General features: G+C 39.5%; 3 protein-coding genes across 6 annotated transcripts in view; 2 read left to right on the top strand and 1 right to left on the bottom strand.

Moving 5' to 3' along the window:
- carhsp1 (calcium regulated heat stable protein 1) overlaps positions 1–22705 on the bottom strand; it is a 31323-nt gene extending 8618 nt beyond the window's left edge. The window contains exon 1 of the mRNA XM_037089118.1: positions 22511–22705. The gene's annotated coding sequence lies outside the window, so the exon portion shown is untranslated. The remainder of the gene's footprint in view (positions 1–22510) is intronic.
- On the top strand, positions 3118–7285 carry LOC119014163 (CMRF35-like molecule 1). 4 transcript variants are annotated; one of them, XM_037089115.1, is made up of 9 exons: positions 3118–3223; positions 3497–3820; positions 3904–4242; positions 4434–4545; positions 4858–4937; positions 5030–5064; positions 5535–5612; positions 5707–5772; positions 5894–7285. In XM_037089115.1, the coding sequence occupies exons 1-9, from the start codon at positions 3178–3180 to the stop codon at positions 5945–5947; spliced, it is 1134 nt and encodes a 377-aa protein (XP_036945010.1). In that variant the 5' UTR covers positions 3118–3177; the 3' UTR covers positions 5948–7285. The 4 variants fall into 4 exon arrangements, with proteins under 4 accessions (XP_036945010.1, XP_036945009.1, XP_036945012.1 ...); XM_037089114.1 differs by having other exon boundaries at positions 5704–5772; XM_037089117.1 differs by having other exon boundaries at positions 3497–4242; positions 5704–5772.
- LOC119013762 lies at positions 7148–10542 on the top strand (the record flags this gene model as incomplete). Its single annotated transcript, XM_037088616.1, has 6 exons — positions 7148–7574; positions 7850–7945; positions 8083–8175; positions 8627–8661; positions 9608–9683; positions 9835–10542. Coding segments are annotated over 5 exons (678 nt in total), but the record flags the coding sequence as incomplete, so codon positions are not given.
- Positions 22706–26499: the final 3794 nt, after the last annotated feature.

Below are 26499 nucleotides of genomic sequence, written 5' to 3'. Positions count from 1 at the left end.
GAGAAATGCTGTTGCTTATCAAACTGGACCTACAACAACATGTAGGGTGGCTTATAGAGCCATGTACAAACAAGTCTGCACCAAGTATAGCTCGGCACTAACACTCACACAAACACACTCACAGACAATATACGTGCATTCCATCGTTCTCTCTCTCACGTGCAGCACTGGACTAAACCAGTGTCCTATGGAAATTTCCATGATAGTTCTCCCCAAACAACACGCCACCCAGAGACCCTGCTGATACAGCAAATACCAGCCCAGTGGTGCACACACACACACACACACACACACACACACACACACACACACACACACACACACACACACACACACACACACACACACACACACACACACACACACACACACACACACACACACACACACACCTGCATATAGACTTACATGCATTAGCTCTCAGGCCAACACACACACAGCTTTGCAGAGACAAACACTACCCATGTGATGAGGCCATTATGCTGTATGGCCACACAGGTCAGGAATCAATGCAGACTTCACTGGTTTAGAGTTTCATTCTGGCATTCTCCACAAGATTTAATACATTCATCCAAAGCCGCATTCACATAGGAGGAATACAATTTGCACAGAGTTAGTCCTTGACATCTCTGTAATTGTAATGTATGTGTTGGTGCTTTGTATTATGGTTTTATAGAACAGTGATGTGATGGTTTGAGTGACCAACCTGCTACCCATTTATAACATGTAGATTTCTTGTCCTTAACACAGAGATTTGGGCAGCATGAAGCAGTTACAGAAGTGGTTACTGGTACAACTCTCATGTCTGTTAAGAAAATATGAAGTTTATTAGCTTAACTTAAAGACAGGAAACGGGAATCAGCTAACCTGATTTGTCCCCCTACCAGCATTTATATCCGATGTTATATCTCTGTGATTTGATCCGTCAAAAACAAAGTCTAAGAGGTTGCAGTATGACAGGAAATCATGTGACTATATCTTGGTCAGGGGCAGTAACTTCCTCTGGACTGAACCAGGCTACTTATTCCCACCTACTTTCATTCTTTATGCTAAGCTCAGCTAACATGCAGCCAGCTGCAGCCATACATTTTACCTCACAGTGCTATCAGTCTACTTGAAGCAAACTTATAACACATTCATTCCCACTGTCAAGTTGGCAAAACCACAGAGAGCTGTTGGGCAGACTGTGGTACATCAAACAATTCAGCAAGGCTTGAATGGCAGAGGTTGCTCAGTTCAACAGTTTAACAGCATAACTGTACTAAAATGTAGTCAATGATGCAGCTCAAAAACAAGGTTCTTTCACTCCTCTTTACAGATATTTAACCCTTGTTATTATCTGTTTGATTTGAGAGTGATACATTTGATTTAGACATATCAGTACACACCAATTCACAGAAACCGTTTATGGCAACATTTAGGGTGCAGGCAAGCAAACATGAGGTTACACCAACAAAGTCTTAAGTCATTTAAAAATGAAAGCATATACAACACATAGACAATGACTCAATGGAAGGAGCAGAAGAACATTAATCCTCCATCCTTTTCCTGTTTCATTAAATCTCTCACACGTTAACTCAGTTCCTTGTTCAGACAGGAGGTAATTTCAAAAAGGATGAGACGAAATAAAGGCAACATATAGAAAGAGATAACTCAATAGGAACTAATACAGATTTCAGAGAGTGAGACAGCACTCCTGTAATTACATGTTGGGAGAGTTTATAATGGAGGGGAAAACCTTCACTGTGGGCACCAATCGTCTCCAGCTAACACAAGACAAAATCATTTTACCTTAAGGATTCCTCTTACAAATGCACTTGGCCATGACAAGTAGTACTTTAAAGTACTAGTATTTCTGTTTTGAAAGAAGAAGAGGAAGAAGAATGTTTTATTCACCTAACACTGAACACTCTGAGATATCCACAATAGCAGAGGTGGTGGATGACATCATTGGGGTTCCTTTCAGAGTGATTTGAGAAGAAACACTGGCAGCCAATGACAATCCATCTGAATTTACTGGATGTCACATTCACAACATATTAAACTCCTATTTAATGTCATATTAGGCTGCAACTTAATCATTTTACCTGAGACATGTTGCCAAACAGTCTATGGCACCAAGCGGGGTCTCTAAAGTTGGCTTTGTCTTTACTGATGTCCTCGTTGACAATTGCCGAGATAAATGATGTTGAGTTACAGGAAAGTATGAATAAAAATTGTCTCTAAGAGACAAGAACTCTCATAACAGAGTGTCTTCGTCTAAGAATTTTGATAGTTATATTTATTGTTCAAAGTATGGTCAGCCGGTAACCCCATCGTTTTGGGCTTTCAGACTACAATTTTTTTTTTTTAAACCGACCGCCTTGTTACAAACTTGGGGTGTGGTGTTTGAAAAAACAAGACATTTACCAAAGTTAAGTTTAATGAAGCTTAGATGTGTCTATGTGGCATCATAAGAAATGTAGAATCCAGCACTTCCTGGGCTTGACCCATACGTGGGATTTACAGATGGGATCTCTCAGCTGCTACTACTTTGATTTTTACCAATCCTTTTTAAGTCGGTCTCTCGTGAGTCCACAGCCAAAATCTGATATGCTTCGCGGCTATTTAAAATTTCGGTGACTTGCTGGTTTGAGTCTCACTTTGCATTTTTATTTCATTTATTTGTGTGGTGCCATATTTCTTATTAAAAAAATGATAAGAAGTACTGAAGATTTTGACCTCAGTGCAAAAGAGATTTAGCACTTTTTTTTTTTTCATTTTGATGTAAGGGAGAATGTACAATGCTGTAAACTACAAACAATATTAGAAATACATGTTGATGTGTTGCACAAGAGCAAACTCAAAGTTTCTTTTTTCATTTATTTGCAGTCCATTTTCAGCTTTATCTTGATGTTCTCAAATATTAGCGGAACATTAGCCAACAGTGATAGGTCTTTATGATGTTAGGTCAATGTAAGGTACATGTAAGTAAAGGAAGTACATAAAACGCAAAAACATGTGATGTACGGCTGATAACGTGGCAAAACAGGCAATCCGTTGTTCAAAAGCGAGACATTATCAGTAGGTTTATGGCAGTACACCTAAATAGGGTGTTTGATATGAGGAAGCGACCCACTACAAAGTACCAGCTGTGTTCCGGAATAGTACTCATTTAAAGTCAACCCTGATGCAGGCATGATTTCTCCATTTATTCCTCATGTAATACTCGCTGGACTTGTGGGTAAGTCAGCTTAAGTCTTATTAAGAAAACTATGCATAAATGATAATGAGGCTTATAATTAACAGAATATTGATAGTCCTGATGTAATAACGAGCCATCAATATTAATTATTAATAATGTCTCACAAATTCAGTTATGTAACAGATGTGTTGTATACTTATGTGATCGATTAACCTGTAGCTGATGTATAAGGGATATATACACACACACAATATATATATATATAATTTGAAGGCAACACTATGAATTAATTGTCTGCTGTTGTTTTGTCAGGAATTCAGTGTGGCAGTACTGACATAAGTAAAGTGTCAGTCAAGGTTGGAGGCTCCATCTCTATTCCATGTCTCTATGAGCCGAACTATACAGACCATGAAAAATACTTGTGTAGCGGAATGCCGTGGTTGTTCTGCTCCATTAAAGTCAGAACAAACAGGCCACAAAATTCAGGAAAGTTTTCAATCGCCGATGACACAAACCAAACAGTTTTCACTGTGACTATTAATGATGTGACGCAGGAGAACGATGGTAACTGGTGGTGTGCTGTGGATAGAAGATTTAGTGATATAAAAAAAAAAATTCAGCTGTCAGTCACCAAAGGTAAAATCCATATTCCCTTAAAATGTCGCAGGTAATACAGTCTGACCATGCTTGATTTCTATGGTGCTCTTTGTTTTTCCAAGATGAGCCAATTCTATACGTGGACAAGCAGGAAGTTGAGGCATTCGAAGGAGGAAGTGTGACTGTCGTTTGTTACTATAAAAGTCAAAAAGTAACAGGGTGGTGCAGGCTGGGTAACCCCAGGTGCGTGACACGTCAGACTGGATCAATTAGTGGAGCGACAGTGACCATCAATGCAAGTCTCCCACAAGTTTTCAATGTGACCATGAGTGACCTGAGGACAGAGAGCAGCGGCTGGTATTTTTGCACTGATGGACAATTGCAGATCCCAGTGAATGTAATTGTTCATGAATCAACCTCAGCCACTACAACAGCAACTACAATGAGCCCCAGTGTATCAAGTAAGATACAAAACATTTTCTTTTGTCATAGATTAGAAACCTATTATAAAAAAAAGAAAGTCTTTAAGTGCAGCATATGATCGTCAAACCTTGGAAATGTGTGAATTACAGTATAATAATTCAGCAATATAGAGCATAAAAATACCTTGACAAAAATTTGCAGTGAGGGTTAAGGTTTAATTTATCTACAGGTGCACTTCCAACCAGTATTCAGCACTCCTCCCTGCTTACCAGTGCAGAGCCACTCACAGCTCAGGCCACAGACTCCACCACAAATGACTCAGGCGAAGATGAACACAGGAGGTGTGTACTCTTTATTCTATTTCACTTTGGTACTAGGTTCATATGTGAATCAAACTGTATTCTGCAACATATTCTGTCTCAACCCTCTGTGCCTCAGCACAGCACAGCACAATACAGCACAACTAAGCTTTATCTTTTATGCAATTTTCTAACACTAATGCACATATTCGGAAATCCATTTTTTTTTACTTGCTCATCAGTCAGATTGTTGGGCTGCAGGGATAGAGTCCAACTCTATGTTAAATGTATCTGTATTTAATACGTTTTTGTCTTGTAAATGATACTAATGACTAATGACTAATTGACTTATAGTTCCACTCTGATCACCACCCTCGTCGTACTGCTGTTGCTCATTCCTGCTGCCTTTCTGGGATGGTGGATGATAAGACGTCGTAAGTCTGTTGAAAGCTCTGCTTTAACAAATGTCTTCAACAGTGAATTATCTGTTATTCTAAAATAATTCATATAATCATATGTGTTTTAGGTAAGAGCAAACCTGGGGGGTCTGACATCCCCGCGGTAAGATAAAGCCATGTAGTTCCCCATTATTATGTTTGGTTATTAATATAAGGTGACTGTAATCACTGGCATATTTCCTCTTTGCTTGGAGAATAACAAAACATTTCACAATGTCCAAATTTGGACTGATCATACAGCAAATAAAGTAAACAGCAGTTCTTCGCACGCACGGTCATTCCCAGGCAGCCTCAACTGCATGCTGCTTGAGAGGTGTGACCCAGTGCAATATAAGTACTAGGTGTGTTAACAGCTGTCCTATACTGCCTCACAACGTTCCTGGAATCGGGCCTGTAAATATATTTACTTGCATTTGAGAGGTTTGGAAGGGTTGAATGGCAGACCTGCCAGTGATAGACCAGCTGTATTAAAATTAACTACTGTAAATGATTGTGCTGTTAGACAAGAAAACATTGTTACATAAACTATTACATAATGAGTTTAATGTCCACTTTCAAATCCACTCATTATAGTGCTTACAAACTGGGAGTGATCCTGACATGCACTACTCCACCATTGTTCATAACAAGGACGTGGCAGCCCAGAAGAAGGTAAACCACATGAGAAAGAACATTTTGGTTTAAAACATTAAACAGTTTCTGACGTATTTGCCCGAATGTTACTTTGTTTGTCCTCATCCAGCAGGACTGCACACCTGAGGAGAGTGTGATGTACAGTACCATTGTCAGGAGGGACACTGTGCAACAAATGGTACTGCATGTCTGAACTCATATCAGCATCTCAATGATCAGTTTACAAGCCTATCAAATTGTTGTTTGTCCATATTGATTCAGCATTCTTCTTTCTGTCTTTTCTTGTTTTCTCTCATTAGACTGAACCAGCAGACGTTAGTGTGATCTACAGCACAATCGTTAAAAAAAAATGACCGACGTACCAACTTTCTGATGTAGGCTTTGTGTCTCCGTCATTCCGAATAAATCAATTCACCTGCAGTCTGCATCAATATTAGTGACTCTCGGACACTGGTGTTATTTTGTACAAATCTACAAACATACAGTTTAACTATTTGCCTGTACACTATTTTTCCACGCTAGCACATGCTTAAAAGTCAAGAACTCAGGAAATGCACCTTGGTGCCATGTTGAGACAAATAAAAGGTGTGATGAAGGAAAGTTGTCAGTGTGGCTTTGACACATACGTGCAACACCTTCAAAGTGTCTGATGGTGCAAGAACAATGTTAAAATGTGAACCAGAAGCAGGGAAGTGGTATTGTGGCTAAAATGGTTGACATCTTACCATCTAAGGCTACAGTATGATGATTAAGGGAGAAGTTCATTTTTCATTCACTTAACGAGATCCTTTGCAATTTGCCCACTAACGGTATATCTGATCATCTCACTGTTTATCAATAGCATCCAGTGGATCTGATATTTGATCCAGGGTTGTTTTATAATATTTGTCATAATCCATTGCTGGCACATTCAATTATTGCATCAAATAAATGAAAATAATTCAGCTTGTTTTTGAGTGTCATCTGTCTTCAGGCAAATAAAAGATGAAATTGAAATACTTACCCATAATCAGAAGTATTTTTAGATTTACAGATTTAAAAAATATATATGTCATTAATGTGTTCATTAAGTGCTTTGTAACTCAGGTTTCACACAGCTTTACTTGCTTACTATGTACAAATAGTCCGGTGGCCAATACAAAATGGAGCTCTATGACTGTGCTTTGCCATAGAAACCAAATTAAATGCCTTAAAAGGAGGAGGAAGGAAGAAATTTAACAGTTGCTATTGCTTGTTTGGTAAACCAGGAAGTAGATAATAAGACAATGCACAGGCATTGCATGTTCATTTGCCACACCCTGTGCTCTCTTGGCGCCATGGCTGTTCATCTCAGAGTTCTTTTCATCGTCACAGGACTTGCAGGTCAGTCACAGGGGTCGCTTTATTTTTACAGATGATTAGTCCTATAGTCATGTCAGATGAACAAAGCATGGGTAATTAAATATACCTGAATTTTTTTTTATATCTAAATGTGATTCAGATGAGTGGGATGAGTGACAGCAGAGAGAATTATGTCTACTCCAAAACAATAAAGATTTTCAGTGGGCAGGTAATATAAAAGAAGAATACTGTTTGCTATAACTGTAGTAAATGATGTATTTGTTGTTGTTGCAGGAATTCACAGCATAACTACAGTCAGCAAAGTGTCAGTGAAGGCTGGAGGTTCAGTCTCTATCCCATGTCTCTATGGCCGGAACTACATAAACAATGTGAAATACTTATGTAAGGGGACGTCTTGGAATTCCTGCTCATGTGCAGCTAAAATAAATGTACCAAGTTCAGGAAAATTTTCAGTCTCTGATGAAAAAAAAAAAAGAATCTTCACTGTGACTATAAACGATCTGACTTATCTGGACACTGGTTCCTGGTGTGCTGTGGAAATTAATAGCAGGGTAGATCATGGAAAGGATTTTCACCTGTTAGTCACCGGAGGTTACAGCCCTTTAGACATCGTTATTCAAATCCTGTCTCAACTTCACTGAGGAGGGTTGATTGTTTGCTCTGGAGACTGATTATTAGGCTACCCACATTTTTCTGCTTAATCCTTTCCCCCCCAAGATACACCCTCTCTTTATATGGATCATCAGGAGCTTAAAGGATTTGTTGGAGGAGAAATAACCATCAAGTGTTACAATCGTTACCCTGGAGAAATTAAGTGGTGTGGGCTGGGCGGCTCCTGTGTGATGGGGTCTTCTCGATCAATAAAAGGTCAATAGAGCGACCACTGATACCAGTGTATTCACTGTGACTGTGAGTGGACTGGAAAAAAGAGAGCAGCGGCTGGTATTTGTGTAGCCAAGGAGATTTCCAGATGTCAGTGCATGTAACTGTTATTGACAAACCTATCGATGGTAAGTACGGCAATTAAAAAAGTGTGAAATATCAGTTTATGAATATATTTCAGGTGCAGCCATTTGGTAAATTATGTGATTTTACATAGAAAAAAAATGTTTTATTTCACTTATCGTTGTTTTGTTTTGGATTAAAGCCCCTGTTGCAGCAACAACACTCTTAAGCATCACTCCTGAGCCTGGGAATCCCAACTCTGGGGTTGCAGACAAAGAAACTACCACAGTTCAAGGTGAACAGCAAATGTACAGTATGAAGAGAACTGTGCTCCATTTAGTGGTCAAATTGAACAAAAGTTGTAAAGAAATCTCTATGTGTATTGTTTATATAATACCTGGGTTTGATAAGATGTTTTGTAGTTGCATTTAGTAATAAGGATTATGAACAGAGTCTGCAGTTTAAACTTGTTCATCTTAATTACTTTGCATGGTGTCTTTTTTAAAAATATTTATGCTGCAGTGATTCAATTTACCTAATGAGCGTCATCATCAGTTTGAGCTTGTTGATCTTCATTGTACTCGTCACCTTGTTCATCTGGTTTATGTTGAGAAGGTGCAGGAAGTGTCGTCAAATCAATCTCGTACCAAATATTTTTGACATTTCCAAATGTTTGGTTTTTTTTAATACAGACTATTGTGCATTTAAAGTAACATGTTTTTTTTTCTTCACTGTTTCACTTTTAGAACAGACCAAAGCAGCAGCATCAGCCTTGACAACGGTAAGATATGGTTATCTTTTTTCACACGTTTTTTAATAAAGAAGGCTGTAAGGATCGATAGTATACAGGCCATTGTTTTTTTTTTTCCTATTGGATAAACCAATCAGTAATTAGAAGTCAAAGTCAACATGGTTATCATTATATGTCAAAGCATGTCACCTACAAAAAGCAAAAAAAATCATACTGAACAAAGCAAGCACTCAAAAAGGTACACTCAAATATAAAATCTTATCACGCCATTCACAACGGCAGCTACATACAACCCTGATCCAGAAAAGTTAGGAGGCTGGGTGAAACATAAAATTAATACTGGAACTCTGAAGTTGGATTTTGGACACGCCTCACAATGCACAAGCTCAAAATCCAAAATGGCTGCCTTGCAGCGGTGAGAGATGTAGGATACACTGAGGACTTCTGTCTTATTTGTGTGCATCTCATTAAATCTGTCTTACACACAGTATTGTCTGAGTTCTATCTGTAGACATGTTGCTTTGGTGTTTGTATGAGCGTAATACTGTGTTATATGTGGTTATCCACTAATGCTACTAACAATGGTTAACCTGGTTTTCTGACTGCTTCAGAGCAGGGTTAGCCCTGAGTTTGCGGGGTTATCAGCTAAAAATCAACCGAGTGACTCGGCATTCAAGAATATTCACATTTACAGCGTGCTCCAACAGAATGCAGTGTGAATTGTATAGCTCTGGGCTTAGGTTAACCCTGGGTTAACATTTGCCTTCCATGTGTGTGTGTGTGATAACTGATAACTTTTTTACTTTGATATATGCTGTCAAGTCAAGTCAGTGTTATTTGCATGGCCCACAATCACAAATCACATTGCCACAAGAGGGTTTACAATCTGCACCGGGTCAACTGTTAGCCCAGGGCTACAGAGTGTAAAACAGAGAGTGATCATCTCCTTCATAACAGTCTCTCCTTCCTCAAACAGACTTCACACACTGAGAGTGATATGTGATGTGATGTATAGCTCTGTGGTTTTCAACAAACCAAAACGTATCCAGAAGGTAAATATCAAGAAACAGAGTCACATGATGTTTAGTAGGTTTTTTTGTAGACGCTGCCTTTTAGCCTTTGTGTCACTTTTCCCCCAAATTTTCATTTCATTTTTGTTCATCTTGACTTATAGTAATCTTAATCTTTTTGTTCCCCCTGCAGGTTGAAGCAAATGATGAGAATGTTGTATATAGCACATTGGCTTAGCACCAGCACAGCATTCAGTCATGTCTCCTCTGTTTTCCTGTTGATATTTCAATCTATTTTTGACAAGTTTCGTGTTGTCTGATGTCATTATTTGGTTATGCAGTAATCTTTTTCTGCTCTGTTTTACACCTCATCCCTGCAGTGTCTTCTTTTGCATTTGAAAGAAGCACTGCCTTGCTTGCTTGACTTGTCAATGTTGTACATTGACAACTAGCTGTTGGATTTACTATTGTAGTATTAATCACCCTTAAAAGTCGCATTAAGTTTGCATGCGTTTTGCACTTATAAAAAGAGGTGTATGTGTATGTTATACAGTCACAATCATACAAATCTTCACTGGTCAGCCTTTCCCCACTTCATGACATTTATACTGTTAGAAAAAGCTGTTACGCAAACGGACGTTTCTGTGGAGCCAAATGTCGCAGCTTGGTGAAGGTTCTTGTAGAGTTCTGGATCTACCAAGTGCCAGAAATGTTAATGTTGTTAAATCTGGCCAAGATTTGCGGCGAAATCACATGACTATGGTTTTTCTGTGAAGGGGTTGGCATTTCATGACACACAATGCTTCCATGCTTACTGAACATGAGGGAACGTGAAATCCTTCTACAGTCGACTAAAATAAAGACATTTGGCAACAGTTTAAATAAAATGCATTAAGAGAGACTGCTGCTCTGCATTTTCTGTTCACTCCCTACCATCTGTGATCACGACATCAAAAGCCCCTCAAATACTTCTCCTTTACTGAGACTTGTGTTTCTGGTTACAAAAGGAACTTATATACAAAAAGGTCCATCTCCGTAGTAGTTTCTGTATGTTGTCAGACATACAACCTCATTCTGTCGATGGCAAAGACAAGCACTTTTAGTGGACTTAACTTTGACCTTTGTTGGATCGCTCCCTCATTTCCTGTTCACTCTCTATCATCTGGGTTAAAGGCACAAAAAGCCCCTCAGAATATCTATATATTGAGTATTACTGTCAGCTCTCAAATTCACATTTAGGGCATTAAGCATTTTGCTTCTGTCCAGAGCGACTTACAATTAGTACATCAGTCACAAGAAAGAAACCACAACATATCGCCACTGATAAAGTGAGTGAAGTAAATAAGTGCCAAAACTGGAGAAATGCACATACGGGCACAAATAGCTCGATTCCCTAACCCTACCTGGTCAGCTCACGACACAGCATCAGCAATTACCCATCACATGTTTTTAACTGATCTCATCTATCTCTGATCGATCATGCGTTTGTTCTACAATATGTCAGAAAATGGCGAAAGCATCTTTTCTAGCTAGGTCATCCAGTCATGGTGATGGCTCCTTTGTTAAGCAGGTGAAAAGCATGAAGTGGGCGGGGGTGTTTAACAGCTGCAGGCGGCTTATTGAGGACACAGAAAAAGAGAGGAGCTGCTTTAGACATGGCCGTTACGAAGGCAGAAAGCCTTGTAACCTTACACAGAGACGGCCTATTATATTGAAGTCTTTGTGCGCTTGGAAGTCAGTGTGGGTGGGCGGTGGCGTCTATGGTCCTGTGTATGCGTGCCTAGGACCAAATGTGATATGCGCGTGTGTGACAAGAGATGGCCCTGATCCTACAATTTGATGACTCACCCACGATATACGTCAATGCAGTATCTTCAATTCAAATTTCAATCATGCACAAATTCATGAGGGGGGAAATGTGATTCACACCAGCAGACACTCCTTACACGAGAAACTCTAGTGTCATGTATATTTGCATGTACCGTACCAGACAACTTTGATCAAATGCTTTCAAAACTTAAATCAATTGCAGTATTGATTGACTGGATGTCTTGCCTGCTGTGAATGGGATGTGTTGCGAGATGCGTCACCAGATTACATCATACGCTGATCTGTGCTGTGATCCTCATGCCTGTTCAGATAACAGTGTACTAGCACACTAGCAATGAGGCTGTAAGCAGAGGCGAACCAGGTATAATGTTTATCGCTGATCATCTTCGTTTAGCATTTCAAAAAATTGTCTTATCTCTTTGACAGAAAAAACACTGATACCATTAAGTGGAAGGTGCTGAATATCAGCCACGACAATCAGCCAGGACTGATAATCATCTACCCCTGATAAAAGTCATTGGTGGCATTCATTTAAAACAGACGCAACCAGACATCCATATTCCATATGCTGTCTTCAACTGAGGTGATTTCTCTTGTGCCATTTGCAATTTGGAGATAGAAAACCTTCATTAACTGACCACTAGTGGCGCCCAAAAGTGTGTGGGGGGAACGCAACATTGAAATATGTCAAAAGGCAGGACTGTCAATCACAAATCAGCAGTAAATATCTAAAAGAAGCGAGCTGCCTAGTTAGCTACTGAGAGATCATTAAACTATTAGGGATTGTTTATACTATTGTTATAAAAAAAAATGGACCATAATACATTGAAAAGACATTTTGAGGGCCATGTAACCCCAACTCCTCTCCCTACCTCTTTTATGCACAAAAACTGGGACACCCTTCTCCGAGACATGAATGTGTTAAACAGAGGGGCAGGGGCAATCGGTGTATTTGGACTGGGACTGAGTTCATGGATGAGGATGAGTCATGCCATTAAAAAGAAAAATCCAAAGAGATGACTCATGAACAGATGATTTATTAATTAGCGGCGCTTCTTCTAAAACTCAGATCATCGTCTTTGATCAAACCATATTTATCTCATCTTTTGTTTCTAACCTTCAAGTTCATGGAAATTAAACTGCATTCAGTCAACTTGAATGAAAAAAAAATGCAGACTAATTAATATCGGCGCACACAAAACAAGCACTTCAGCACACCTCTTTGAGTCTCTTTGTGCAACAAGCAGCTTTTTGTCTCTACTCAATTCAATTCTTCGACCCAGTTTGTGTGGTGGAGTATCTTAGAACTTAATGTCTATATTCTGCTTTATATAATTCGATTATGTCCGTCCGTATAAATAATGCCACCTATGTTAGTCCATATATTTTCCCAGTCAGTCAATGATATTTCAATCTGGATTGTTACAAACATTGCATCCTTCCCTATCTTAACTGTAGTACAAGGATGAACTGATATTTGATACAATGAAGTCAACTTCTCTCACATTCTCTGTTTTCCTCGTTCTGACAGTTCCTCCCTCTCCTCAGGGTGTTTACACCCGAATCCGATGGCCACCTCTTCCTGAAACAGCAGGAAGAAGGAAGCAGCCGAGTTTCCTCCAGTGCAATTGCCAGAAAAGGGAAACGCTTCAGCTGTGGGGTTTGTCACTTATCATGTTTTGGAGCCTCCTTTCTTTTCTTAGAATTTTCATCTGATTGAATCACCTTTCAGATTCTTGTGAGTCAGAAACGTTAAAATCATGGGAGCTTTCAGAATCAGTCTGTTATATAAGACTATGAGACATCCTCTCACTGCATTCTGTCGTTCTAAAAACAATTTGAATATGTTATTGTAGTTTGGGCTGTTGATTTGGCCCACTTATCAGCACAGTCAACAGTTGGAGCAACAGCAGCATCTATGACACACAACTCATAGTGGCAATTAAGCTACTTTACTACCATTAGCACACAGTCGTCCCACTTTGCATAAAACAATTAAAAAAAAAAAAAAAAAAAAAACTTCCTCTGAGTCAGAATTCAGTCAAATCTAAAAGACATTATGTCAGTGTGATAACTAATTTATCAAATAAATCCGGTCACAATTCTCTGCACATTCATGGGTAAATTGCTAATAGCTAACTGAGCACTGAGCAGCCAAAATGTAAACAAAAACAGGAGCTGCAGACCGCAGCTTAACTTACTGACTCCATGGCAAAATGATACTTCCTGTTTACGTCCCCAAAAGCATTGTGAAAACTTTCAACATAACATGCCTCAGAAGTAATATCGGCTGTAAAGGGGATTTTATAGACTTAAAAAACCCTGGTATCATAAAGAACTTCAAACCCTTAAAGGGTAATTCCACCAATTTATAACCGATCTTAGGCAAAACTACTGCAAATTTGAAAAAGGAAAAAAAAAAAATTATATATATATTATATATATTTATATTTATATTTATATTTATATTTATATTTATATATATATATATATATATATATATATATATATATATATATATATATATATATATATATATATATATATTATATATATTTATATTTATATTTATATTTATATTTATATTTATATATTTATTATTAATAATAATAATAATATAATATTTCAGAAGAAAACATTTTGAAAAGGCAGTACAAAGCCTTCTCTAGCTCCAGGGGAAGCTGCATGTTAACATACTTCAATGTGTATGATTGGTGGAGATAATATGAATAAATGTTATAGAGAAGTATGAATGAAAAAGACACCCATTGGTATTATCTAGAAACTTGACTCTCATACACTCAGCTAATCTGCCTTTCCAGGACTGTATGGGTGTGGTTTGATCAGTGTCCTGAAAACAAATGCAAACTGCCTCATGATTGTCATCACATTACGGTTAAAGTACAAAATCCATACCGGAGCATCATATTTTTCCAACTGAAACCTGCAAAATTCAACCATGTAGAAATCCCACATACGAAAAAAAAAAAAAAAAACAACCACAAGGTAAAGCTATTCAAGCTGATTGAGAAAAAAATGGTCTTATGTTTAATTTCCCCTAATATACATAACAACAAAATTACACAAATTAAAACCTCTCTAGAAACCAAAGGCTCTATTTTTTCAATGTACTTCTGTTTGTGAAATTTAAGAAACTGTTAGGATGTGAAATGATATCTTACCAGATTAATGCAGCATTAGATGGTGAAACGGAGGCTGTGGCGAGCTGTTACAGAGCCATTAGACCAGTGAGCATGCTGTATCAAACAAAGAGGACACTCTGAGGCAAAGTATTATGCCTGCAATTAGACCACTGAGCCTGACAATTACGAGAGAGCAGCATCTCCTGGCCCACATGCACTGCCATCTCAAGTTCAGATGCAGTGAATTTGCTGTGAAGTGTTGAAATGAATTGTTCAGTGAAGACATGTTCCCATTACCACTCGCATCTCCAGCACCTGCTATTTCAGTTTACCAGAACTGAGAGAATTGAGGCAGAAATCTTACAAACAATGTGGAATTGCTTTCTTGAAATGTATCTTTCAAGGAAAAGCAGCTGACACCTTTTACACTCTTTCATCCAATGGCTGTGACGAACTACAGGGAAGGCTGTCATCAGGGGGATATGTTTTGGTTTACTGCAGATGTGGGTAGAATTACAGGTTAACCTGTCAACTTCTTTGCTGCCTACACCACTCCCAACAGAATTTAGGCAGAATATGATGGAACCTAAAACTGGCAATTGCAGCAGTTAAGAGCATCCAGCACACGCAGAAATGTTTATTTTTGTAAGTCAATTAAATCAAAATTTTAGACTACTTCTCAGCATTGCTTACGTGTCTCATACTGTCCCACACAAACACAGCCTTTGTCCCACATTTGGTTTGTTGGGATCCAGTAAACCTCCAGTGTATTTTGGTATTTTTATGATATTTCATAGTCTTTTCTGGCAAAGTTGATGAGCCACAATCGTTGCCAAATATGTTTTGATAAATAACTTAATTTTGTACTAAACCTTGAACTAAATTTAAGCTGTTGCTTATATTGGATAAATGAGTTTGAGTAGAGTAGGATTTGGGAATCATTCGTCATCCAATGACTTCATTTATAAAAGCAACTCGCAACAAATTTTGGTGACTGATTCTAACCAATAGGGAAAAACTGAGGATGATATTCAAATGTACTATAGTGTGATGAATTCCCTTCATGCTACTCAGAGTAAGCACATAGAGCAGTCCAGGCTGTCAGGTATTCCATGTGGGCCGGGCAGGTGGACACCACCACTGTGGGAGTTTAGTTGTGACTTTCCACAATTGCCTGCTGCTCCACCTCTGTGATGGAGCTCGCAAAAAAAGTTGATCATATGAATGATATTCAGAGACTGTCAAGTGTCTGTTTTTCTTGCGCTTGTACCCATTTTGCTTCAATACGTAAAACATTCTTGTTTTTGCCACTGCATCCACACCTCCTCTGTTCTCTGTGACCTTGAGTGGCCCATAACACCCCCTGTTCTGTATAGATTCAGACTTTTACAAATACAAATTGCAAAAACAGCATTCAAATGTGGGCTAAGAACAAACTATGTGATCAGTAAATAACAGAGCAAACTAGCCGACCACCCTGGCCAGATAACCATGATACCAAATCTATCCTTGACACATTTTATGTTTAAAACAATTTTGTAGCCAGATATTTTTAGCGGGGAAAAGAAACTTAAATCAGTTAAATCAGGTAAAAATGCTCATTCAAAATTCAGGATCCCTAATTATTATTTTTCAAAATCCTAGTGTGGCAGGAAGACCGCACTGGGAGTCAGTCAATAAGGTGAACTCGGGATCCTAGAACTCTATTGCATATTAACAATACATTGCATTTCAAAAGGGTGTTAGCTTTTGGCCACCACCACTATTGGTTTTCAGTTTTGGCCCTCCACGGTAAAAAAGTTTGGGCACCCCTGCCATAGCCGGAAAAATCTGTTTATATACAGTAGGTAAGGCTAGCTGTTAGCTATCTGCTTGAGCCCGTGAGGCAGCGGAGACACAAACGAGACAAAAGCGATTTTACTACTTCTTTGTATTCCAAGCATACTGTTGTATTGGAAAAAGGCCACATAACAACAAGGATAGAGAGAAAGAGAGATATGATCCCTTCATCTGAAAATCAATGGTGCACTTGTTTCAGCAGCATCAACAGCAGGGCTTCACAGCAGGCGATGGATCCAGCTGACAAGTCAAAGAAGACAATGGCTCCACTATTCTAGTTGGTACTGTGTTAGCCAAAATGATACTAATTGTTACTAACTGGACCACGAATGGGCAGATAAGTACTATTTTCTTAAGTTCAGAGGAGTTACAACACAGATAATTGAAAAAAGCTGAGGTGTCCATGGGTCACTTTCAAAACTGGCTTTACAGAATTTCAAAATATCTCCTCAAAAAACCCCTCCTTTCCCTCAGCACTGATGGGTTGTGAAATGATTCCTTTTTCCCTACATGGACTCATGTGAAGCATGGTCAGGCTGACCTATTCCATTCTCACTGTGCGGATGGAAGTCATGGTAGTAAGTAAGCACAGGACCCAGACACAAGCAGAAATTCAACCAGCAACTGCCCCTCTAACAATTTAGAAACACGTGCATCAAAACGCATTGTTGAAAATCCTTACAATGGGAAATGTTGATGAAATGTGATCATAGACACAAATGTGACTTTACACATTTTACACTGTTAATAATAAACTTGGGATTTTCAGCACTTTGACCCTGGTGGTTTCAATATTCTTACCCTCATAACCCTACGATTAGTTAAAATCTGTTGCAAAGTGACAGAGGAGACACAAATGTGATGCGTGTGCTCCTTTGAGTGTCTGAAAGAGTCTGGCTTGTGAAACATTTCTAGCTTACAGCGGCAAGCGGCACATTAACCTTACACACACTGAAAAACCCTTCTGAGCCGCGTTTGAGAAAGTGGTCACTGCCATGGTTTATACTGGGCAGTCAACAGGGCAGATAGTGTGAGGTCACCATACAAGAGTGCCTTTACATGAGTGCATTATAGTGCAACTCAATAAAAGTATCCTCATGGGCAGGTTGCAGATTCTATACTGTACCTGCTGCAGAGAGAAAAGCAGTATGGCAACCATAAACAGCGATCCCCCCCACAAACCACATTAACAACAGTGAAACCTGATCTCGTGTGTGTCCTGCCCTGTCTTGTGCAGTACCCTCACCTGGTTCAACTCTATTTTACTACATGTAGATATGTTTACACACTGCTGTGCGGAGAAAAAATGTTTCCTAGAGTGTAATACGAAACCTCAAATGGCAAAAAACCACATAGCAGCTGTTTCAGAGAGTTCAAAGTTCAACATAAAGTAAACACAAAAACAAGAATCCAACTAAAGGCTCAGCTAGTAGCCTTAACTCTTATTCTGTTACATATATATTTTTGCATACAAGTCTTTAGTAATGACAGAAACGCTGTTGTGCAGGGGTTTTAAGCAATCCTAGAATTAACATAGATTTCAAAAGAGGAAACATTTGGTTTAAATCATTCTGGCCAAATAATATTTGTCACAATTTCTACAGATATGAATCCAGACAACTTGTCACTGACGGCATAAACATGAGAAAAAGAGGAAAGCCCTGAAATTAGAGAACTTCGATCACATTAGATTAGAACATGAAATTGGCATGTAATATGCCCCTTGCATCCAAAAACAAGGGGCATGCCAGTCCTAACTTTAGTGTGGTTTTACTTCTTTTGTTGATCAGTTTCTGTTCGATCCACTCTTTTCCTTTACTCCTTTCCTCCCCTGAGTGCACGCTCTGGACATCAGTATTTCCGGCTTCTTGCATTTCACAGATTTTCTGTACATAAATGTAGAAATACAGTTTCCTTAACTAGCATGAGAGATAAAGAGAAACAGATAAAACAGTATATTATAGTAGACAAAAATGGCCAAATCAGTTTGTATGTGTATGTGCAAGGTTTGACGATTATCACTCCACAGTACTGGTTTAGCAAAGTGCGACCTCGCTTGTTAAGATTCCTTCACGAACATGTATCTGAAAGTATGACCTTGAGTGATGTGGAGATAAGCACGGAAAAGTCTCCTCAAGCCATTCCAGCCATATTTCACTGAGTGGAATTTGCCCCTGAGGCAAACGACAGGTAATAAACACACATGCACACACAACAAACCCACACATGCACACATGCACACAACAAAAACATCAGAATTCCCTCCATTATTAACTGTTTTTATCTGTTTTTATTTTCATGTGTCATCTCTCTCTCCAAACTGCCATTTAATCTCTTTCACTCTCGAGTTGTTTCCCCTTCTGTACAAACACGCAAGCTTGGCCATCAACAGTGATGTGCCCCGGTCAATTCTATTAATTCACATAAAAATTCACTGGAAACCATTTGGATCATTTTTGACGCAAAACTAAGTACAGGCTTCACATTTCTTGGTAGCAGCATTAACAGCAGTTAGAGATTTCCAAATAGCTGACGTGTCGCCAGCTCCATCTGACTCGGACGAAATTGGCTTCTTCTGGCCATTGCTGATACTGGTATCGGAATCGGAACAACTCTAAATGGAACAGTTTAACATCTTGGAAAATGTGCTTTGAGACTTAGCTGGTAATACTGATCCTGCTCTCACTTCACCGAGTGTAGCTCAGCATAGAGAGTGGAAACAGGGGAAAACAGTTCTGTCCAAAGCTGACCTAATCTACAGATGACCAATTCTGCAGCTAAATATAAAAAAAAAAAAAACACCTTTATAGGTCAAATAAAAACACTATGGACACTAAATCTAATTGCTACAACATACAATCATTTTGACATTCTAGTGTGTGTCCAGCTTTATGGCAGCAGTTAAGGGTAGACTTCTTCCTGTTAAGACTTGACAGCCCATTATGCACAAAGCTGGGTCCTGTGGAAGAATTCCATGAGAAATCCCTGCAGCAAGGTTCAGAAATCTGGTGGAAGCTGAAAATGTATCCAGCGGTAAACAAGTAAGTTTCTTCTAGGTTGAAGGTCTTACAATCTAGCAATAAATGTGACCATGATGCTATTAGTATCACTAGTCTTTTTACAAAAACCTTATATAAAACGCGATAAAATAACTTATTGTAATGATGCTCGGGTGTCCACAAACTTCTGGCCATGCAGTGCATTTTCAATTAAAACAAGTGACCCATTGTCCTCTGCTCACCTTTCTTCCCTTTCTCTTCTCCTGTGTTATTAGACCTCTTTGCCTTCCTGCCCACTTGTTTATGCTTGAAATTCTTTTCCAGTTCAGTACCCCTCCATCTAATATCTCTCATCCACCCCCACCTCTCTCTATCCCTCTCTCATTATCATTGCTTTATTGCCCCAGCGCTCACGGGGGACTATTACAGCAGATCATATTGCACAACAACATGGAAGGCCTTCACAACAAGCACCATCTCTTCACAGCTGTAAAAGGCGCAGCCATAAAAATCATAGTGAGCTTTCAAAGTGTCATAAGAGCGCAGTTACCAGCACCGTGGACATTCTGAAAGCAAGCACTTAAGAGAGAGTTTGTCGACTCTGTGCTACTGTGTGCGACAGGCGCTTTGCAGATTGTGTGCCTTCAGCTTTGCAACGACGCCAACGGCTCACCAAAAGCTGCTGCTGTGTCATGCAGGCCAGATATTATCATGCTATGGTATGAGGATCCTGAATTCAGACGCATTTTCTCACAAAACTTCTTACACAGCAACATGAGAAAATGCGTAACATGATTCTTGACTGGTCAGGATGAAATACCAGCGCTTCACCAAAATGTCGTCAATGAATCAGGCAGCGGTGAATTTTTAGAGATACCTCTCAAATTCACTACTCTTTCAGTTCAGATGGGGAGGAGAAGACAATGACATTCAGACTGCCGGCACAAAAACACTGTAAAGATATGAGTGAAAATGTCTCTGAGCAGCCAACTTTCCACCACGACACCTTTCCCGAGTAATCAAATAGCGCCTGTGATTATCAAAATCTGTTTCGGCCTCTGGTAGACCTTCACACACATGATTGTGTTACTCAAATTGGACTTCCAGGGTTTTCATTATCTCGCTGGCAACTTCAACAACAAGCCCCCACCATCGCGGCCCCCTGCGTTGTTTTAATGCAGGGCAGCTTTTGGTCTGCAACACTGTCCTCAGTTGCCAAAAATGCAAATTTGTCCCAATTCCACACTACATACTTCATAATCTACAAAAAGACTGAACACAGTATGCAGACTTCTGTTGATGTACATTTTTCTTCCACAAAGCAAGGCTCAAAAAGGAAAAGTGGGCGCTGATCATGACCAGAAAAAGTTCAGCCTGAATGTGGACGTAGGTGAAACAGCTCTAGGATCATTTCAGAGAACAAAACAAAACTTTCTGCGGCCTCCTTTTAGAGATTAATTGGCAAGGCTGCAGTTTGACTGACATCTGTATACAGTACATCATGTATACAGTTACAGTGTTGTGCTCATCAGTATAAGCACTGGATATCTTTTGGCTGCAGTGCATTTGAGCTACTGGCAGTGAAATCAGGTCTCCAGAAGGTCTGGAGGAATAAACACCCGGACTCACATCAGATTCTTCTGCAATCTGGAGCCGTTCACAGACGGGAGGTGTGGTTTTTCTCTTGTTTTGTTGTACACAGCTCAACAAATAATATGGCCTTTTTTAATGTGGTATTCATACATATTGTATATCATGAACTGGTTGAAAACAGTTTCTGGTACCAAACTCCACTTGAGTTGAGTCGGGCATTTTTGATTATCACGTCACACCGTCTACATTTGAGACACTATTTGTGCGACAAGGAATACTGCTACAAAAACCATTTTAAGCTCATTTGTTTGGAGCGTTCACACTCGGGTCCACCGAGCGCCTGAAAGGGAAATATCAGTGAAACCTTAGATTTGTATGACAGGCCACACATTATTCTTGTCAGCCTCTGAGAACAAGCTAAAACATGCAGTGATATACACGAGGGTGTTCGGAACTGTTCTGTGAAAACTGGTCTGTGCGGAGCAGAAGCAGACTGATGAAGTTCAGACACAGAGACGCGTTTCTGTGAAAATCTGTGTGCAGAACTGAGGAGGGAGGGAGACCGTAACCTTATAAGCCAGCCACATCCTGACCGAAACTGTGTCATGATAACCCCGTCTCTATACTTCACTGGAAACCTGGGAAATTTCTTTTACAACCAGACAAACACCAACAACCCGCACACACCCCATACCCACCACATCAGCTGATGTTTTTTTTTTGTTTCAACCAACAACAGGCCTGAACATGGGCTTTCCCTCCAGACACACACACACACACACACACACACACACACACACACACACACACACACACACACTCATCCGATAATGACCTGCTGAGAGATACTGGCAACATCCTGCAGCTTTTAAGCGCCCACAGAAGCTCATCTTCCAGCACTTCATTAACTCAGAATGAGAGGTCTGTGTTGAGAGAAAACCTTTTCAAGTCTCTGAATGAAAGCTCGTCCCTCATACACACACACAGATTGGCTGAGACTTGTGTGGAGAGGTAATTGGATGACACAGAGTGCACGCGCGCGCGCGCGCACACACACACACACACACACACACACACACACACACACACACACACCTCTTTCTGCTGTTGGCCGGCGTCCCCTCGCTTGGTTGTTTGCCCCTTCCTCCCAGGAAAATGAACGCCCCAGGAAAACACAATCCGTAATGGAAAGTACAGAGTATGGAAATAAGTAGACTTCAGGGCAACTAATAAGTTTGAAAGCGAAACCAACAGGTGACAGCCTCGACAGCAACCCAATTTCACTCTTTTTTCCCCTCACAAACACGCAAGTATCGACTTTAAATGAGGACATTTTCAATTTGACACCTAGCTTGTGATAAAAACAAACAAACAAACAAAACAACTAACTTTGCTAACGACGGGAATTATCTGTGGGGCGTTCACGGCATCGGTTTGTTTGTGAGTGCTTGAGTGCATCACTCACCTCGATTCCAGCAACTTCACGACTGAAGGATGTCCTCGAGCCGAAGAAAACGCGTCCGACAAGACAAAAATGCAACTTTGACGGCAGTTTAGTTGAGTTAGTTTAGTTTGTTCCTGCGCTGCACAAGACCTGACAAGGATGACGTTTGGTGTGCAAGACAGGCAGCGTAAATACTCTCTCTCTCTCTTTCTCTCTCTCTCTCTCTCTCTCTCTCTCTCTCTCTCTCTCTCTCTCTCTCTCTCTCTCTGAGTGGGCGTGAGTGGATCCGCGGTGACGTCACCCACGAGCTCGGTACCGTAACGAACGCCACAATGCGACCTCAAAACACATGCACTGTACCGTAAATAAAATGAAAAGACAAAACAACAAACACGCCAAAGCTTTCTATTGGCTCAACATTATTATTATTATTATTATTATTATTATTATTATTATTATTATTATTATTATTATTATTATTTTACAACGAATTAAATAAAAGAAAACAGCAATACACAAAATGGCTCAACAGCTCCATGAACATTATTATGCTCATTAATTTAGTTCAAGTATTTTTCATTTCAGTATTTATACATGATGGTTTTTTTTTTGGTTTTTTTTTTTTGAAGATTTAATTGATATACAAATACATACCTATTATTTAAAGTAAGAAATTGAGGTTCTTTTGCCCTCTGTCAGGGCCCCCTGTGGGCCAAGGCCTAGGCATGTGCCTACATCTAGCAGAGCTGACAGTTTTTTGAATGTTGGCAGCAGGATTGTTTTTGGAAGTGATGTTAATGGAAGCCCATATCTTTTTCGCAAAACATAGATCACCAGGGAGTTTTAAAAAACACAGATACCCTATACCCTACGCTGTATGTGTTATTCAGAAAGTGGAAGACTGTTATGATTATCTAGAGGAATAATATTCCATCCACGGCATATTAAAAAGTTTCCTTTAAAAAAAATAAATACATACTTCAGTCTAATTGAAGTGCAATGTGCAAAGTTTTTATAAACACAGGAAAAAAAAAATACTCTCACACACACGTACAAGCACACACACTTTAAAATGTGGTTATTTCCTGATTTACTATGAGCCTTGAATAAAGGTTGAACCCTTCCTACAAAACGTACAAGCATAAACGTTAGAAGAATAGGCTGCCTTGGAAAATAAACAGGTTGAACCTAAAACATGACAAGGTTCACATGAAGGAGCTCATCTCATTCAGCAGAGGGAGACATAATTGCATTTTATTTAAGATGAAGGAAACTGTGTGGCTGAATCTCACTAATTTGTGTTCATTTCATAACAAATTACTGTGTGTACTGATCCTGATTAAACAGATTGCCAAGCTCCAATACTGCAGCTGTGTAATTTGTAGCAAGTAGAATTCCTTTTTTAATTATTGATCTAGTCTTTTATCACGACCATGGACTATTGTTCCCTTTTGTACAACCTATAAGGGAAACACAAAGAGAGCGGAGGCGGGTGCAGAGCAGACAGCAGGAGTGCAGTTTGTTTAGATTTAACAGAAGGTGAGGCTGATATGTTTGCCCTTCAGGTGTACAGAGGTTAGGCAATAAAACAAATAAACAGACAAAGCAACATGTCTCATGGAGAATGACTTTAACGTGAAATGCCTTATTCTTCATAGCCACACTGCCACAAGAGTTAGGTTGAATTCCAAAATGCAGCATCAACTGTGAAACTGCCCTGGCACTCAGTTTTTGTCTATTATGTGTTACAAAGCAACATGTGAGAACTGAAATGGTCCCACAGAGACCAAATTATCAGTGCCCACACTGTCATAACAAAACACTTTGTAAATCAAAGAGTGGAGGACAGCTGCCCACACCAAGAGGAAACCGACCAGATGTGATTTGTTGTTTGTGCAGTTGTTTCTATTAAAACATGGCTGCCCGTAACCACAGAGCAGTTATTGTTTTTAACCATAGGATGTGGTTCTGGAGATGGCAATTTTAAATCAGTTGGTCCACCATTTTGGTCCAGACCAAAACCCAACAACCATTGGCTGGATTCCCATGAATCTTGTGTACATACATGAATGGTGATCAGATGATAAACCCCCCTTTACTTTTCTGCACCTTGACATTTCCCCAGCCAGTCGCCAGGATATGATGTTAGCAGTTAACATTTCTGATGAACATGATTTTTAAGATGACTTGTAGACGTTTCCAGACATTTTTGTGGTGACCAAGGCCGGCTATTTTTCAGTGGAATTTGGACCATCTCCATCCATGATTGTGGCAACCAGAACAGGTACTTTAAGGCAAATTTAGGCCTTTATCCTTAACCCTAAACAAGTGTTTTTCTTTTGTTTGTTTTTTTGCATATATCTAACCAGAGCATATTGCTGCCATCATGTGAGCATGCTGTCATTAGCATACAGATACAGCTTCACAGATATGCTAGCATGACTGCACACTTCGATATGTTCGACAGAGAAAATATATTAGGTAAAAAGTTTTTATTGACAGTCAATGAATACCTCTTTAGTGGTATTTGCAACAGTTTGTCAGAATTGTTTACATGATTTGAACATATTTTAACAAGACATTGCATTCAATAATTTGTGCCCATCAGGAAGATTACATCTGCCTTCATTTAGTGTCAGTGGGTCCAAAATTTAACATGTCTAGCAAAGCAGCCTGAACGTACTAAAAAATAAAACTGCCGACACATTTTCCAGACATTTGGTAGTCAACATCACTGGCTGATAGCATACAATGTATAGAATACAACTGAATTTTCCGATCACCTTCTATTACCTCTCTTGCCCTGTTCCCATTGTTGAGCCCGAGGGAGGCTTTTTCTCATGAAACACAGAGGCTGATTGGATATCAGAACAGCTGGACACTAGCCAGCAATGTGTTCTCATGAAAAAAAGCCTACAATTTAGTTTATAGTTCTCTGATCTAATTCATCAATTCTTTCTTGCCTGTGTATTATTGATGGTCTTGGGAGCCATGGACTGTCACCTGCACAATGGCTGCTGCAGTAGTGTAACATAAATAATGATTCACTTCACCTTATAAAACCAGATTGGTTACAAAAAAAACACATAAAAAAAAAAAAACCACCACTGTGAGTTATAGGTTGGGTCGTGAAATTTCCCAAAGAGGCTCCAAAGGTTTGAGCCCTATTGGAGAAACAAGTCCCGCATAATCCATCAGCCACAAACACACACCTGTTCTTGCCCCCAACAAGAGAATCTGGTAAATAACAAAAAACAAAACAAAAAACACAATGCTGAGAAGAAGACAGACGGGTAGTGTACAGGAAAAAGAACCCATTACCGAATCACAACACAAAACTTGCTTTTCAACCTGTTATTGAAGCCATATCATGTTTAGAGAGGCTCTCATGGTCCTAGAACAAGCAAAGCCGCTTTCTATGCACTAAATATGAAAAATGAACAAGGCTGAACAAAAGAATTAATATGTTTTCTTTAATTCTCTACAAGTGCTAAGAGGTTTTTGAGATGAACTGTTTTGGCAGGATGCTAATGCTGCAATTGCACCTGTGTGGCACCCGAAGTTTTCGGTGGTAAAGACACAATGGAAGCTTTTTACAGAGAATTTAAAGGGGCACTCCATCAGTTTTACACGTCAAGATCAGTTTATTCATCACATGGGGTACAGCTCAGTCTGTGAAAACAGTTGCGTAACGACTTCTGTGACTCTGGAGGAGGAAATGAGATACACATGCTGTGAGAAGTCAGATACAATGCTCCGAGAGCATTGAAAGAGACAACCTTGACACTGGAATGTCTGACAAAGATGGTACAAAGTTGCATTATGGGTATTTTGGAGCTTGACTTATTCTTGGTTCTTAAAGTGAGTATGTCTCAATGTCTAATGCCCCGTTTCCAAATTTCCTTTCTGCCCATAAATACGGATGTATGCACCTAGTGTTCAGCGTGGGGAAATCCATTTCTGGAAGATAGCAAATTTGTCCATCTCTGTTTCTGAGCATGGGACATTAT

Source organism: Acanthopagrus latus, chromosome 23 (assembly GCF_904848185.1).
Source record: "Acanthopagrus latus isolate v.2019 chromosome 23, fAcaLat1.1, whole genome shotgun sequence".
Lineage (NCBI taxonomy): Eukaryota > Metazoa > Chordata > Actinopteri > Spariformes > Sparidae > Acanthopagrus > Acanthopagrus latus.
The sequence above is the reverse complement of the archived record's forward strand: the minus strand, read 5'-3'. Positions and strand labels throughout refer to the sequence as shown.

Coding starts and splice junctions, on each gene's coding strand:
- LOC119014163 (XM_037089114.1), top strand. CDS start 3,178: ATGATTTCTCCATTTATTCCTCATGTAATACTCGCTGGACTTGTGG. Junction 4,938..5,029: donor ATGGTGGATGATAAGACGTC/GTAAGTCTGTTG, acceptor TATGTGTTTTAG/GTAAGAGCAAACCTGGGGGG. Junction 5,613..5,703: donor ACGTGGCAGCCCAGAAGAAG/GTAAACCACATG, acceptor GTCCTCATCCAG/CAGGACTGCACACCTGAGGA.